We start from the raw sequence: 14,645 nt of genomic DNA, 5'->3' as shown, positions 1-14,645 counted from the left end.
TTCATATGTAAATTTAAAAAAAATCAAAGCTCTATTTCTGTTTAAATGAAGGATACCAAAAATGCTAAAACTGTTCCAGTATTGCAAAAAAAAATTCTGAAAGTCTAGGCAACGAACGGGTTAAATAATAATTTTGATGGAAAAAGAAAACTTTTTTTTTTTTAATGGGCAATCACACTGCTATTCAAAAAAATGTATCTTTTGGAGTCTACCTAGATACTAATTTGTAGCCTGATTACACATCCACTCGCCCTAGCCAGTATGCTTATTGCCCAAGTGTTTCACATGTTTGTAATACAATGCACTGCGGCACATGCTCATTACATAGCTAACAAGTTTTTCTCTGGCTGGATCATATAGGAGAGTCTTCCACATCCATAGAGGGAGCTTCTATCTGCAGGACCGTTTTGTGTTTCCCTATCCTGTTTCCTCAGCGCAGTGATTTCCTTGTCTAGGATGCCAGAAGCAGCTCTCGCATTCCACCCTATGTGACCGGACCTGTATTCTAGCTGGAACCGAACCAGTACCCCGCATTGCAAGGGGTTCCGTGACGTCACAAAGGACTTTTTGTGTAAGGACGCTTTTCAGATGTATTAATGGATTCCAGGCTCGGTTACCAGCGGGGACTAGGCGGAGGTGGAAGCAGTAATAATTTAGCTTACGGGGGCTCGGCCTCTAACTCCCCGGCTTTGACAGGAGCTCAAGGCCGCCGGCGGAAGCAGCCTCCTAGACCAGCGGACTTTAAGTTGCAGGTTATTATAATCGGTTCTAGAGGAGTGGGCAAGACGAGTCTGATGGAAAGGTTCACGGATGATACCTTTTGCGAAGCCTGCAAGTCCACCGTGGGTAAGAGATCCCGGGGAACCGTTAGAAGCTGCGGATGGTACCTTAATGTAAAAGCCATTTGTTATATATCTCTAAAGCAGTCAATGGGTTAATCGAAGTGTAGAATTGTTCCCTGAAAGTTCTTATGTTATTTGCACTAAAATATTTTAAACTTAATCTTAAAGTGCTATAACAGGAAGTTTGATCTATCTTTGGACATCACACGATAAGTGTAAATTCCAAGTTCTTGCTTTCGTTTAAAATCGTCTAGCATTTTGGTGTAAATAATACTATTCGATTTTTATTTTACAGATTTGTATAACTCCCCTATTTTATGTGTGTATATATTATAGAAATGTAAAATGTTTCAAAAAGCTCCCTTTAAACAAGTCACAATTTAAAGGTTGTTACTACTTTATTGTTTTGCAACTAATTTTTCATTAAATAAAGGTCCATCTAAAATGATTTATAATCTGAGAATTCACACAATTTTAAACATTTTCTTTATGTAAACACATTCTTCATTCTGGTATGTGCCACACTTCCAAGTTTATTTGTTCTTGATATTAACATGAAGTATTAAACTACACACACCACTGAATACCTCAATCCATTTTTTTGTAGTAAATAAATTAATAATAATAATTATAAAAAAAAAAACAAAAAAAAACTGACAACTGAGCAAATACTTTAGAGTGTCAAAAATATTTTGACCAGGAGTAATTTTTGCCTCATTTCACATTAGGATCAAGTTCATATTTTTTGGGAGCGTGTATTATTATTATTAATAATAATATTCATAGGTCTTTGGCAAAAACTTGTATAAAGCTCTTGCAAGATGTCAGCTGCACAGCTGGCTTTCCCATGCCCATCCCCCAGTATCACAACATTTGTCTGTCAGTCATCAAGTACTGAACAGGGTCAGATACAGAATTGGCAGTAGATACAGATAAGCAATTCCCTGGCCTTGTCTAGACTATCTGAAGTCCTACATTGCAAACACTTCAGGTTCTGAAAATATTTATTCGTTTTGATTCCTTTTTTATTTAAATTTCTTTATGTAATATGACAAACTCCATTGGGAATAAGGAGTCAAAACTCCCAACTCTGGCTCCTAACGGTTTGTTTTTGTACTCAGTTCAAAATATTTTTATCCCTTTTTTGTGAGGGACTAAGTTTCGCATAAATTTGTCACTCTATATTTGTGTAAATGAATATTTGTGGGGGTTTTTTTTTGCTTTTTTACTGATAACACTCGATGTTTTCTCTTTTATTATTAAAGTTAGTCCTCATTGGATATTTATACTGGTATTAAAGGGTCATTAAACATAAATACTAGATATAATGATGTAATCATAGCAGCAAAGTGAATAATGGCAGATGCATTTTTAAAAAGTGTAAAGTTTTAGTCTTAATAAAGTAATGGGGGCAACCCTTGGTTATTCTGTTCTCTACATTTCATCTCTTCTACTGAGGTCGGTTAGGGAGAGTTTTATTAATCTATACTATAATCGCGTTTGTAATGCATGCATCTTTAAAGGAATGTTGGATGCGCGAAGCAGCCAAAAGAATCCACCAGATGGATTCCAAAAACAGCAGGGTGGTGAAAGAATCCACCCTGCCATTTTCAAAATCCACGTGGATGCAGTGTAGGCAAACCCGAAGTCTTAAAAAAACACGTAACCACCTGCACGAAAAAACCCAAAAGAAACCCTAACTTCCCGCACAAAATATTAACAAACGCCTAAACCACCAACCACCACATCGCAAAACAGTAAAGTAATTAACCCCTAATCTGCAAATAACATAATTAAAATATTAACCCCTAAACCGCCAACCCCCCACATCGCAATAAACCAAATTAATCTATTAACCCCTAAACCCCCCACAATAAAACGAATTAATCTATTAACCCCTAAGCCGCCAAACCCCCACATCGCAATAAACCTACTTAATAAATGAACCCCTATACTGCCAACCCCCACAAAGCAAATAACTAGTACTAAGCCCCCTAAATTAACCCCAATTACTACTAAATTAAAAATTCCTAACATTACATTACAAATAATAAACAAGTCTAACATTAAAGAAAAAAATAAACAAAATTATCAAAAAATTTTTTTTTTTATATCTCATCCCTATGAAAATAAAAAAGCCCACCAAAATAAAAACACCCCCTAATCTAAACTACTAATAGCCCCCCAAATAAAATAAAAAATTAAAAAAACTACCACTAACAAAAACCTAAACTTGGGTAGTTTATTTTTTTTTATTTTGGGGGGGTTTGGTGGGTTTTTACTGTTGGGGGGTAATTTTTGTAAGTAAAACAGCTGTTTAATTTAGGGCAATATCCTTCAAAAGGCCCCTTTAAGTGCTATTGGTGGTTTAGTATTAGATTATAGGGTGTTTTTATTTGGGGGGGGGATTCTTTTTATAGGGATATTAGTTTAGGTTTAAATTTTTTATTTTGGATAGCTTTGTTCTGTAATTTACTTTTTTTATTTTTTTGTAACTTTAGCTTGGGGGCTTGTAATTTTTAAATATAGACTGCCCTCTGGGCAGGCTTATCGCCTAGTGATATGATAAAGTAACAATCTCACAGGGTTTAATGTACCTAGATTATACTATTTTAGTTTAATTAAAATGTTGCAATTTAGTTGGTCGTTGTTAAAAGGACACTGAACCCAAATTTTTTCTTTCGGGATTCAGATAGAGCATTAAATTTTAAGCAACTTTCTAATTTACTCCTGTTATCAAATTTTCTTTATTCTCTTGCTATCTTTATTTGAAATGCAAGAATGTAAGTTTAGATGCCGGCCCATTTTTGGTCAACAACCTGGGTTGTCCTTGCTGATTGTTGGATGAAGTCATCCACCAATAAAAAAAGTGCTGTCCAGATTACTAAACCAAGAAAAAAAGTTTAGATGCCTTCTTTTTCAAATAAAGATAGCAAGAGAACGAAGAAAACATGATAATAGGAGTAAATTAGAAAGTTGCTTAAAATTGCATGCTCTATCTGAATCAAAAAAAGAAAAAAATTGGGTTCAGTGTCCCTTTAAGCTAAGGGCTGTGTGGTCAGAGCACAGAACCTCAGATTCCTCAGTTTTTCAAATCTGATTGCTTCATTGAAGCATCTATCTGGAAATTTCCACTAGTTGTGGACGAGTAACAAATGTCTATGTTGTCACTATTTTCCTCTGACAGGCCTAGATTGGATCCAGCTAAATTGTTAGTGTGGCTTGTTGCGATGGAAGTAAGTGATAAGTGGACCCAAATGTGGAAGCCAGGGCCTAATGTTAAGGTGCCAGTGGCTCCATTGTGGCACGGTTTGTCAAGCCCTGGCATAAGACCTTTCACGAGTTCAAGATGTAAAGGACACGTGAGAGGAAGTGAAAGGGAGGGAAAATTTATTTATTGCATGTGCAGCCGTAAAGTACACAATCCTATCAGAAGAAGGAGGTATAACCTGCATTGGGCAAGCTAATTCTTGCTGTCTGTAGAGCTTATTGGCAGTTTATTGAATTTATCCAAAGCTATTGTCTCCTGGCCAGAGGCTGCTTCAAAATTAGTGTCACAGGCCGTCAAGTCCTTTAGTGCATTAATCAAGGGAATTTTCATATGTATTTCAGATTTTTGTATTTATAAAATGGATCATCCTGTGCTGAAAAAGTAATCTCGTTTGTCTTTTTATGTTTGTATATTATTTTTTATATTTGTAGGCAGAGCTCTATCAGGGGTGATAACTTTCAGTATAGGTTGGGATGCCACAAGCTAAATCGGCTATTTCAAAGGCTAAAATAGGGGTAAAATAACTACTTGTAAACAATGTAAAACACTCCAGCAGGTAAAATGGATAATTGGGAACAATTTAAATGGGAGAAAATGTTTGGGTGAACTGTCCCTTTAATTTTATGTCCCCATAAAATAGTATTTTTATAAGCTTGGCAGAGTAGCCTCAATTAAAATGTCCCTACTCCCGAAGGTTTTATACTTGTTCCGCTGCATCCCGCTTAACATCCCACACTCCATCCTTCATCAAATACATACACTTTTTTCCACCTATATATGGCATAGCAAGGCCCATAGAATTGGCTATAATACGCTGCAGAGACCATTCTCTGGTGGGGGCATAGCAGCCCCTAACATTTTCACATACCATGAAGCAGCAAGATTAACTCATACTGAATGGAGTTTAAAAGAGGATTCGCCAGGGTGGTATCTTAAGCCGCTGGAATACCGGAGGGCTTAGGACTAGATGACCTAATATGGGTTCCCAATGGCAGAAAACTTGCACCTCTTATTCATAATGTTTTAGTACAAAACAATCTTTCCATTTGACTAACTCTGAAGAGTCGCTTATTAATTGCCCCCAGCCATCCCCCGCACTTCATCTCTCGGGCTTATTCTGGGATCTAAACAACATCCACTTGAGAGAATGGAATTTGAAGTGTTTCTCAGTTACTGGAGACCTTTATGACCAAAATTCGAAACTCAATATGACTCAAATTCTCCTTAAAGGACCAGTAAACACAGCAGATTTGCATAATCAACAAATGCACAATACAATAGCATTTACTCTGAATTTCAAATGAGTAGTAGATTCTTTTCTAACACATTTTAAAGTTATATATATTTCCACTCCCCCTGTACCATGTGATAGCAATCAGCCAATCACAAATGCATATACGTATAGTCTGAGTTCTTGCACATGCTCAGTAGGAGCTGGTGACTCAAAAAAAAAGTGTAAATATAAAAGACTGTGCAAATTCTTTATTTAATGGAAGTAAATTGGAAAGTTGTTTAAAATTACATGCTCTATCTGAATCATGAGTGTCCCTTTAAGTTTACACCGACCCCGTCTTGGTTCTCATTTGAATCCTTCAGAGTCCTCAGCTTTCTGAAGACATGGGGATTCCTCACGGACTCCATTAGGAATCCTACTCCATGGGAGACTAGATGGAGAAGTGGATTGAAACACTCCAAGCCTCTTACAGTACACTATAACATTATTCTGTCAGATCTCGCTAGGGGACTGCCGTGGCAACTCAAGGCGTGGACTAAGGAAATAGGAGTGAATTTCTCTGATCCTGACTGGGATAAAGCTATTACATTGACCAAAAAAAAATAGTCCGCTGTGTCACTATGCTAGAAGTATACATTAAAGTACTATTAAAATAGCACAGAACTCCAGCCAGACTCACCAAAATGTACCCTACGACATCACCTTTGTGCTGGCGGGGATGCGGTGCAATAGGCACAGACCTACACGTATGGTGGGGATGTCCAAAAATAACCCCACTTTGGAAGGATATTGAAAGATTGTGCGATTCCTTCAAACTTATTTCCACAATATCACCATCCAATGCCTTGCTGCATATCATAGACAATGCCATTCCAGAAATGTCAAGGAGACTATTGATATACATATTTACGGCAACCAAACTTTGCATTGCTCGAGCTTGGAAATCACCTGACCCCCCGTGTCTCAAGGAAATTAGCGCACTGTCGATTACATGGCCAGCATGGAGAAATACTTTTTTAATGCAATTGACCAAATGGAAAAATATTGGCTGATATGAGATCTGGCTACATAAAGAATGAGAATCTTAAAGGGAGAGTCTAAACCAGATTTTTTATTGTTTGAAAAGATATACTCCCTTTATTACCCATTCCCCAGTTTTGCATAACCAACACAGTTATATTAATATATATATTTTACCTCTGTGATTACCTTGTATCTAAGCCTCTGCAGACTGCCCCCTTATCTCATTGCTTTGACAGACATGCAGTTTAGCCAATCAGTACAGACTCCTAAATAACTCCACCGAAGTGAGCACAATGTTATCTATATGACACACATGAACTAGTACTGTCTAACTGTGAAAAACTTTCAAAATGCTCTGAGCTAAGAGGCGGTTTTCAACGGTTTACAAATCAGTTTGAGCCTACCTAGGTTTAGCTTTTCAAAAATACCACCAAGGGAACAAAGCAAATTTGATGATAAAAGTAAATTGGACAGTTGTTTAAAATTGCATGCCCTATCTGAATCATGCAAGTTTAATTTTGACTAGACTGTCCCTTTAACTACTACCCTAGTATATTTATATACATGTATCCAAAAGGAAAATCTCCCTTATTTTTATTTATTTTTTCTCTTGAATACTGTCGGGTTGATTGACACCACCTGCTAGTGGCTGTTTGGCCGCGAATCTGCAGGGGGCGGTATTGCACAAGCAGTTCTGGTGAACTGCTTGTGCAATGATAAATGCAGACAGTGTATGCTGTCGGCATTTATCAATGTGCAGCGGACATGATACGATGTAGCGTATCATGTCCGTTCGCACTTTGATAAATATGCCCCAAAAACTTTACTGTGTGTGTGTTCAATATTTAAAAAAAAACTAATACAATTTAAGGCAGTGCTTGACAAATCTGTTTAAAAATTAGGAGCCAGAAACAATATTTAGGAGCCAGACATATTTTTAGGAGCCAGACAGAGGTAATTGCATATAGATATATGGAGAATAACTCAATAAGTTAGGAGCCAGGGATAAAGTTCTAGGAGCCAGTGGCTCCCTGGCTTCTGGGTTTGTCGAGCCCTGATTTAAGGTAATGCATCTACATATTCTCTGTCAAATCTTTGCCCTGAATACGTTGTTGGCTTTAAGATTTATTTAGTGTTTCATGCCCCTTTTTAATAGTAGCTACATGACCTGTTTTGTTCAGGTTTATGTGCTGTGCTGAAGTATTTGCCAAATGAGTCGTCATTAGCCTTTTTCCAATGTTTTGTCACATATATAGATCACACTTGTTTTAAAAAAACATTACAAATGAAAGGGATATTAAACAGTGCTCCTTTAGTAAAAACAGCAAACAACTTATTAATTTTTCTTGCAAAATAAGCACTTATAAATTCTCAGTTTAGCAACTGCCCTCAGTTGCGTAAGAGCTGTTCTGCCTCTTCTGAGCATGATCAAACCTGACTCCCTGTTTATCTAGCATTGTTCGAGTGAATCTGAATCGTAAACCAGCTCATGCTCACTTTAGAAATACTTACTTTCTTTTGTGCAAAGCCGGATCGCTGATCCCCCGCCTGCTTCTCCTGCTGTACTTACACAGCGATAACGAAACCGTCTTCCTCCAATCATCATGGCGTGGCCTCACGAGATTGGCACTCTGGGGGGAAGCCATGATTGGAGGAAGCCGGTTATGTCATTGGTGACGTATTATGTACAGAGGAACTGCGGGCAGGGGGTCGGCGATCTGGCTTTGCACAAGAGAAAGGTAAGTATTTGTAAAAACATGGTGCAATGTAAACTTTCATGAATGAAAGTGCCCCCATTTTTATTAGTATTTTCAAAAACTGGGCACTAATTCATGAAAGTTTAAGTATAAGCCACTGCTTAGTGTTTTTTTATTACAACATTGAAATACTGTTTTTCTTATCCCTTTAATAAATACAGTTGATACAAACAAATCTTTCAAAACCTCATCTTGCAAACAATTTTATGGGATGTTAGAGTTCAGCCTTGTTATAATGAATGTTTAAACACTTTTTGACACATTTTAATTGGCATGTGTATAGTCATTTAGGAATGCACAGTCTTTGTCATGAAGAAACTACAAAGCGCTGCTGTTAAACAAAGAATTTTAAATGTCGCACATTAACATTTTCAAATGTTGGCTATGGTAACTATTAACACTACATCTGACTGGATCATCTGGGTAAAGTCATTCGTAAAAATGTCATTTTTTTAAAGGGATAGGGAGGTCAAAATTAAACTTGCCTGATTCACATAGAGCATGTAATTTTAAGACACTTTTAAATTCACTTCTATTTTCAAATGTGCTTCGTTCTCTTAGTATCCCTTGTTGAAAAATAATACGCACATATCATACACTAGTGGGAGCTGCTGCTAATTGTTGCCTGCACACATTTGTCTCTTGTGATTGGCTAAATTAGATATTTTCAGCTAGCTGCCAGTAGTGCAATGCTGTTCCTTCAGCAATGGATAGCAAGAGAATGAAGCAAATTTGATAATAGAAGTAAATTGGAAAGTTGTTTACAATTGTATGTTCTATCTGAATCATAAAATATATATTTTTTTTTTTTTGGTTTACTAGACCTTTAAGCAATTGACAAAAAGGCAAACTGTATTTATGAATAAGCCCAGAGCACACAAGGATAGTTCTTTGCCAAATTCCTGAAAATAATAGGGGTAATGTCTTAGTTTAAAAAGATGTTCTGAAAAATTAAACGTTTAGGTTGTATCCACAATCTGCTGTCTTAAAGGGACAGTCAACACCAGAATTTTTAGATAATCCCTTTATTACCCATTCCTCAGTTTTGCATTATAATACACTTTTTACCTCTGTGATTACCTTGTACCCAAGCCTCTGCAAACTGCCCCCTTTTTCAGTTTTTGACAAACTTGCATTTTAGCCAATCGGTGCTTACTCCTAGGTAACTTCACGTGCATGAGCTCAATGTTATCTATATGACACACATGAACTAACGCCATCTAGTGGTGAAAAACTATCAAAATGTATTCACATAAGAGACGGCCTTCAAGGACTAAGAAATGAGCATATGAGCCTACCTAGGTTAAACTTTCAACTAAGAATACCAAGAGCACAAAGCAAAATTGGTGATTAAAAGTAAATTGGAAAGATGTTTAAAATTACATGCCCTATTTGAATCATGAACGTTTTTTTTTTTTGGATATTACTGTCCCTTTTAACAGCAGGTTTCAAATCCATTATAATATTAAAGGGCCATTTATAAATTTTTTTTTATCAAAGGCTTAATCAAACGTTCATAAGAGGCATACAAATTCACCTATTATATAAAATGTTGAAGTTTAAAGATATTGCTCTTACAATTCTTTATCGTTTCCTGTGCCCATTTAAATTGCCGTTTCCACATCCATGCGCACTCTTGCGTTCAAGCAGCTCCTTTCACTGAATATTCTGAAGTGCAGGCTGCAGTAATATCACTTAAAAGCAGATTCAGCCTTCCTGTGCTCGTTCACGAGTGAGCCGATTGACAATGGTTGCTATAGTAACATTTGAAGCATCCTCAGAGCTGATAATGCTCTGCATATAAGGAGTTTCACAGAGGTAAACATTTTTAAAGTTTTTTTTTTATAAAAACAATTGTAAGATACAGATTGTATCGCGTTTCTCAGCTCAGCTAGCTGTTTCCTCAGGCATCTCCTCAATCGCAATCAGTATCTCACAATTGTTTTTATATACCTGGGTGAATCAAACACCCATGGTGTTTTACTACTATTTTAAATAAAATATCTTTTATATTGTATGGGAGCCTGAGCTTGACTCATCATTTTAATTACCTGGATACCCCGTATCCTGTTATCCTTGTGGAGGATCAGTGTCGCTGGGTCACTGCAAGTTCCCAGCTTGCCCCGATTAGCACACTTGGTGCTGCTCCGTATGTGAGTACAATCACAATACAAGACCTGTTTGTATTACCATTACCACCGCAGTATCGCACTAGGAGACGCCCTCTTGTTTGTGATTTTCTTCTCACAGATATCTGGTTCATTTTTATTCTTCGAGAGGAGCTGCCGTGTCTTTGCAAGATTGATCCCATAGTCCATTTTTTGGCATTCTCACCATAAAACACTTTTGGAGTATTTGGACTTGAGATCTCAATCTTCCTTACCAACGATTCAGATAAGATAATTATTGCATTCACTGATTGTTTATAACATTTGCCATTTTGTATATGTACACAGATTGGTCTATATATTCTGATATACTAATCTGACAGATATTTTATATCTTATACCATAGCGCCCCCTTGAGCGGGATACTTTTGTGTCATCGGCAGTTTTGGTTGTACTATTTTAAGTAGTTTGAGGAACGATTTAGGATATTAGAAATACTGTTTGTTTGTTTTTTTCTTTTAGGCAAGTGCATTAAAAATAACTTATTGTATACACATTAGGGTAATTTATTATAGACCTTTTAAGTTGCGTGTTTTTTTTTATCTGTGTATTTTTTTAATGTGACATAATAATGGATGTACTAAGACATAAGGTCATTAACTGTAAATTATAAAGTCTTTACCCTTTAAAGGGACAGTGTACTGTAACGTTTGCTTCTCTTTAATTTATTCACAATTATCAACTTTACCTGCTGGAGTGTATTACATTATTTACAAATGGCTAATTTACCTTTTATTTTGGCTTTTAATATAGCTGAATTTGCCTGTGGTATCCCCACTTATACTAAAAAATTCAATAGTTAAGTATTGGCTATAGAAAAGCTGTGTAAACATAGCTAGCAGAAGAAATTACACTCCCAGTAGGAAGTAAGAGAGATAAGTAATATGTTATTTTTCAATTTTTCTTTAACGGGATATGAAACCCAAAAATGTTCTTTTGTGATTCAGACATTTCATACCGTTTAAAACAAGTTTCCAACATACTTCTATGACCAAATTTGCCTCAATCCCATGATATTTTGTGTTGATGAGCTACCTAGGTAGGCATCTGTAGCACTACAGGGCAGGAAAGAGTGCTGCCATCTTTTGCTCTTGCAAATGGATAACATTGTTGCAAAACGGCTGCTGTATAATACTCCAGAAATGGGCCGGCTACTAAGCACATGTCCCTGCTTTTCAACAAAGGATACTCTGAGAACGAAGAAAACTTGATAGCAGAATTAATTAGAAAATGTGTTTAAAGGGACAGTCTAGTCAAAATTAAACTTTCATGATTCAGATAGGTCATGCAATTTTAAACAACTTTCCAATTTACTTTTATCATCAAATTTGATGGTATTTTTTAAAAGCTAAACCTAGGTAGGCTCAAACTGATTTCTAAACCGTTGAAAATCGCCTCTTAGCTCAGAGCATTTTCCAAATTTTTCACAGTTGGACAGTACTAGTTCATGTGTGTCATATAGATAACATTGTGCTCACTCCTGTGGATGTATTTAGGAGTCTTCAATGATTGGCTACACTGCATGTCTGTCAAAAGCACTTAGATAAGGGGGCAGTCTGCAGAGGCTTAGATACAAGGTAATCACAGAGGTAAAACATATATTAATATAACATTGTTGGTTATGCAAAACCAGGGAATGGGTAATAAAGGGATTATCTATCTTTTTAAATAATAAAAATTCTGGTGTAGTCTGTCCCTTTTAAAATCTCTATCTGAATCACATAAAAATTATATGGGTTTCATATCCCTTTTAAGTATTGATTGTTGGTATACAGATAAGGAAGCGTGTGTGTATAGAAAGTGATAAAATAAGGAGATCTGATTTCCCTGCAATTTCTTATACATTGTATTCTCTCATACTGGTATAACAAGTCATTGAAATTATTAAAGGGACTTTAAACTGCTGTGTGGCGTGTGTGCAACTACAGAAGAATGTTGTTGCATTTCATCTTGTTCCTGCAGCTCTTTTTAAATCAGTTTTCCTGTCTTTATAGCTTTAAAGGGATAGTCTAGACCCAATCCTCCCTTTTTTTTAATTACTCATTGTTACATACCGGACAAGCATCTTGCAATGGGTTCCACATCTATAAGCTTATGTAAGAAGTACATGAAACTTTTTTTTTTTTTTTTCCCAAATAATTTTTTTATTGAGGTATTAAGTAATAAACAATAAATCATAAAATATATCCAGACATGGAACAGAAGTGATAAATATGTTTACACAACTCTCAGATAAGAAATAGACATAGGCTGATACATTGGTGCAATAAAATGACATTAAATATCGCAGTACCTGACCGATAGAGTTAGGATGTTTGTATAGATATAGAAGCAAGTGATATAAAATATAGCTAGATCAATAACAAATGACATGAGTCACAACGCCACCTTTGCAGTCATGAATATAAACAGTATAGTAGTGTATATAAAACTCTGTTGTCTGGAACATATAAAAACTAAACCTCGTTTTTTTTTTTATCACTCAAATAATGATCCCTACTCCGAGATAACAAATATACTGTAAGGCAACAAAAAAAAGTGAGAGGTAGGGAGTTAGCTTTAGTCTGGCCTCCCGTAGGCCTAAGTGTGTGGGGGAGGGGGAATTCAGCGGGCAAAAGCCGCTCACAGTGGGGGGAGAAAGGGGGGAGGGCGGGGCCAACTAGGATACTAGAAAAGTACAAACTGAGGGCCATTTAACTTTATAGGGTAAAGAACTCCAAGATAGGGGCTGAATGTCAAGAGGATAATAATCTATACCCATGTAGAACTGGGAGAAGCGCCTCTAAGCTAGCTATCAGGGAGAGATACTATTTTAATATCGCTAAACCAGAGTTAAGGGGACACAAATCAACCTAATAAGACATGAATATGAGTCATCTTAAGAATGCTAAACAGTGTATAGGGTGTAGGTCACTAACGGTTATATAAAGGGTGTTAATGAAAGCCAAATAAAAAATTGTGCAGTGAGAATGTTAGCACATTTTGATAGAAGAATATAAGAAGCTAATATGTCTCAGTCCATCATGCATGGTGAGTATTATAATGTAAGTCCCATAAATGTACCTTCTTAGTATGAGGGAGGTCCTAGATGCATGTCTATATGGACTATTATGAGAATTATGATTACAGGGCAAAAACGTATAGCAGACGATAAATAGTCATATACCTTACGACATAACCATACCTATGGCACTTCGTCTCATTATACATGGCAGGGGTATGGGAATCTAGCCTGTGTAGACTTTAATATAACAATATAAATCTCCAGTGATCCTGAATCTTCCTCTAATAGCGCTAGTAATTAAATAACAGCTTCAGAAGATTTATGCAACCTTGACAGATGGTAAAACCACTGTTATAATCATTTTATGGTGAGTAGGAACCTAAGTGTAAAAACGCCGTATATAGGCAGAGTCAGAAGCAAGTCAGGTGCTATCAAAATGTATATAGATCCTTCAGTAATGTCATGCATTCAAATGTTTCAAATGGTATGTTTAGGCAAATGTAGATGTGAATGTTGTTGAGTACTGCAGCAAATTCAAGAATTAAGACTAAGATCTATCCCCATACATATTCTCAGACTCCATCTAGCAACTGTTTTAAACATAGCAGTAGGGTACAGTCCATTCAGGTTAATGTAAAGAGAAATATTACAAATAAACATCAAACAGCTATGCATTACTAGTTATAATTAGCTAATAGGTGTCAGCAAAGCAAGCAGGCACTAGTCCGGAGTAACTTTGCAGTAATGTTTACCAGGTTTCCAGTAGCTGCGTATCTTCTTAAATCTAGTTATAAACTTACAGCCTATCGTAGGGCCCAATGGAGTTCAAGTTACTGTTGATATATTATTGGGCTAAGTTATTGCTGGCATTAAGGCTAAATACATAAAAAAAAAAAAGTGAAAACAAATACCAAGAGAGGTAATTAGCAGTGCTGGAAGTTCTTTCCAAATAAGAGCATTAGAAGTGTCCCACAGTTGTTTCAATGAGTGCGGTATATTTAGGCAGAGTCATGGTTGCTGCACCGCTGTCACGTTCAAACAGCTGCCCCCAGGGTCCCACACAGCAGCACAGCTCATCTTGTAGGGTATGATGCTAAGCGGCAAGCTGTCAAGCCAGGAGTGAACTGGCTCCAGGTAGAAACTCTGACCGTTGATCTCGAGGGGGACAGAGAACCGGAGAGGAGAGACCAGAGGCTCATGGTGTTGTGGAGTGAGTGAGTGAAACCAGCTCTTGATTGCAGCTTTAAGTATAACTTGGGGATCACCTGCAGGCACGGTCTCTCCTGCTATGTCAGACCAAATTATCGATGTCCTACAGGTCTTTGTTTGGGGTGCCGGATCGGGTA

The 14,645-nt window shown here is 36.8% G+C and overlaps 1 protein-coding gene across 1 annotated transcript in view; it reads left to right on the top strand.

Annotated features, from left to right (window-relative positions):
* The first annotated feature begins 363 nt into the window (after positions 1-363).
* RAB12 (RAB12, member RAS oncogene family) overlaps positions 364-14,645 on the top strand; it is a 197,321-nt gene continuing 183,039 nt past the window's right edge. Inside the window, exon 1 of the mRNA XM_053714928.1 lies at positions 364-846. Within this exon, the coding sequence (XP_053570903.1) occupies positions 597-846 (250 nt within the window). The 5' untranslated portion in view covers positions 364-596. The remainder of the gene's footprint in view (positions 847-14,645) is intronic.

The sequence above is a fragment of the Bombina bombina genome, chromosome 5 (genome assembly GCF_027579735.1).
Source record: "Bombina bombina isolate aBomBom1 chromosome 5, aBomBom1.pri, whole genome shotgun sequence".
Taxonomy (NCBI): Eukaryota; Metazoa; Chordata; class Amphibia; order Anura; family Bombinatoridae; genus Bombina; species Bombina bombina.
The sequence above is the reverse complement of the archived record's forward strand: the minus strand, read 5'-3'. Positions and strand labels throughout refer to the sequence as shown.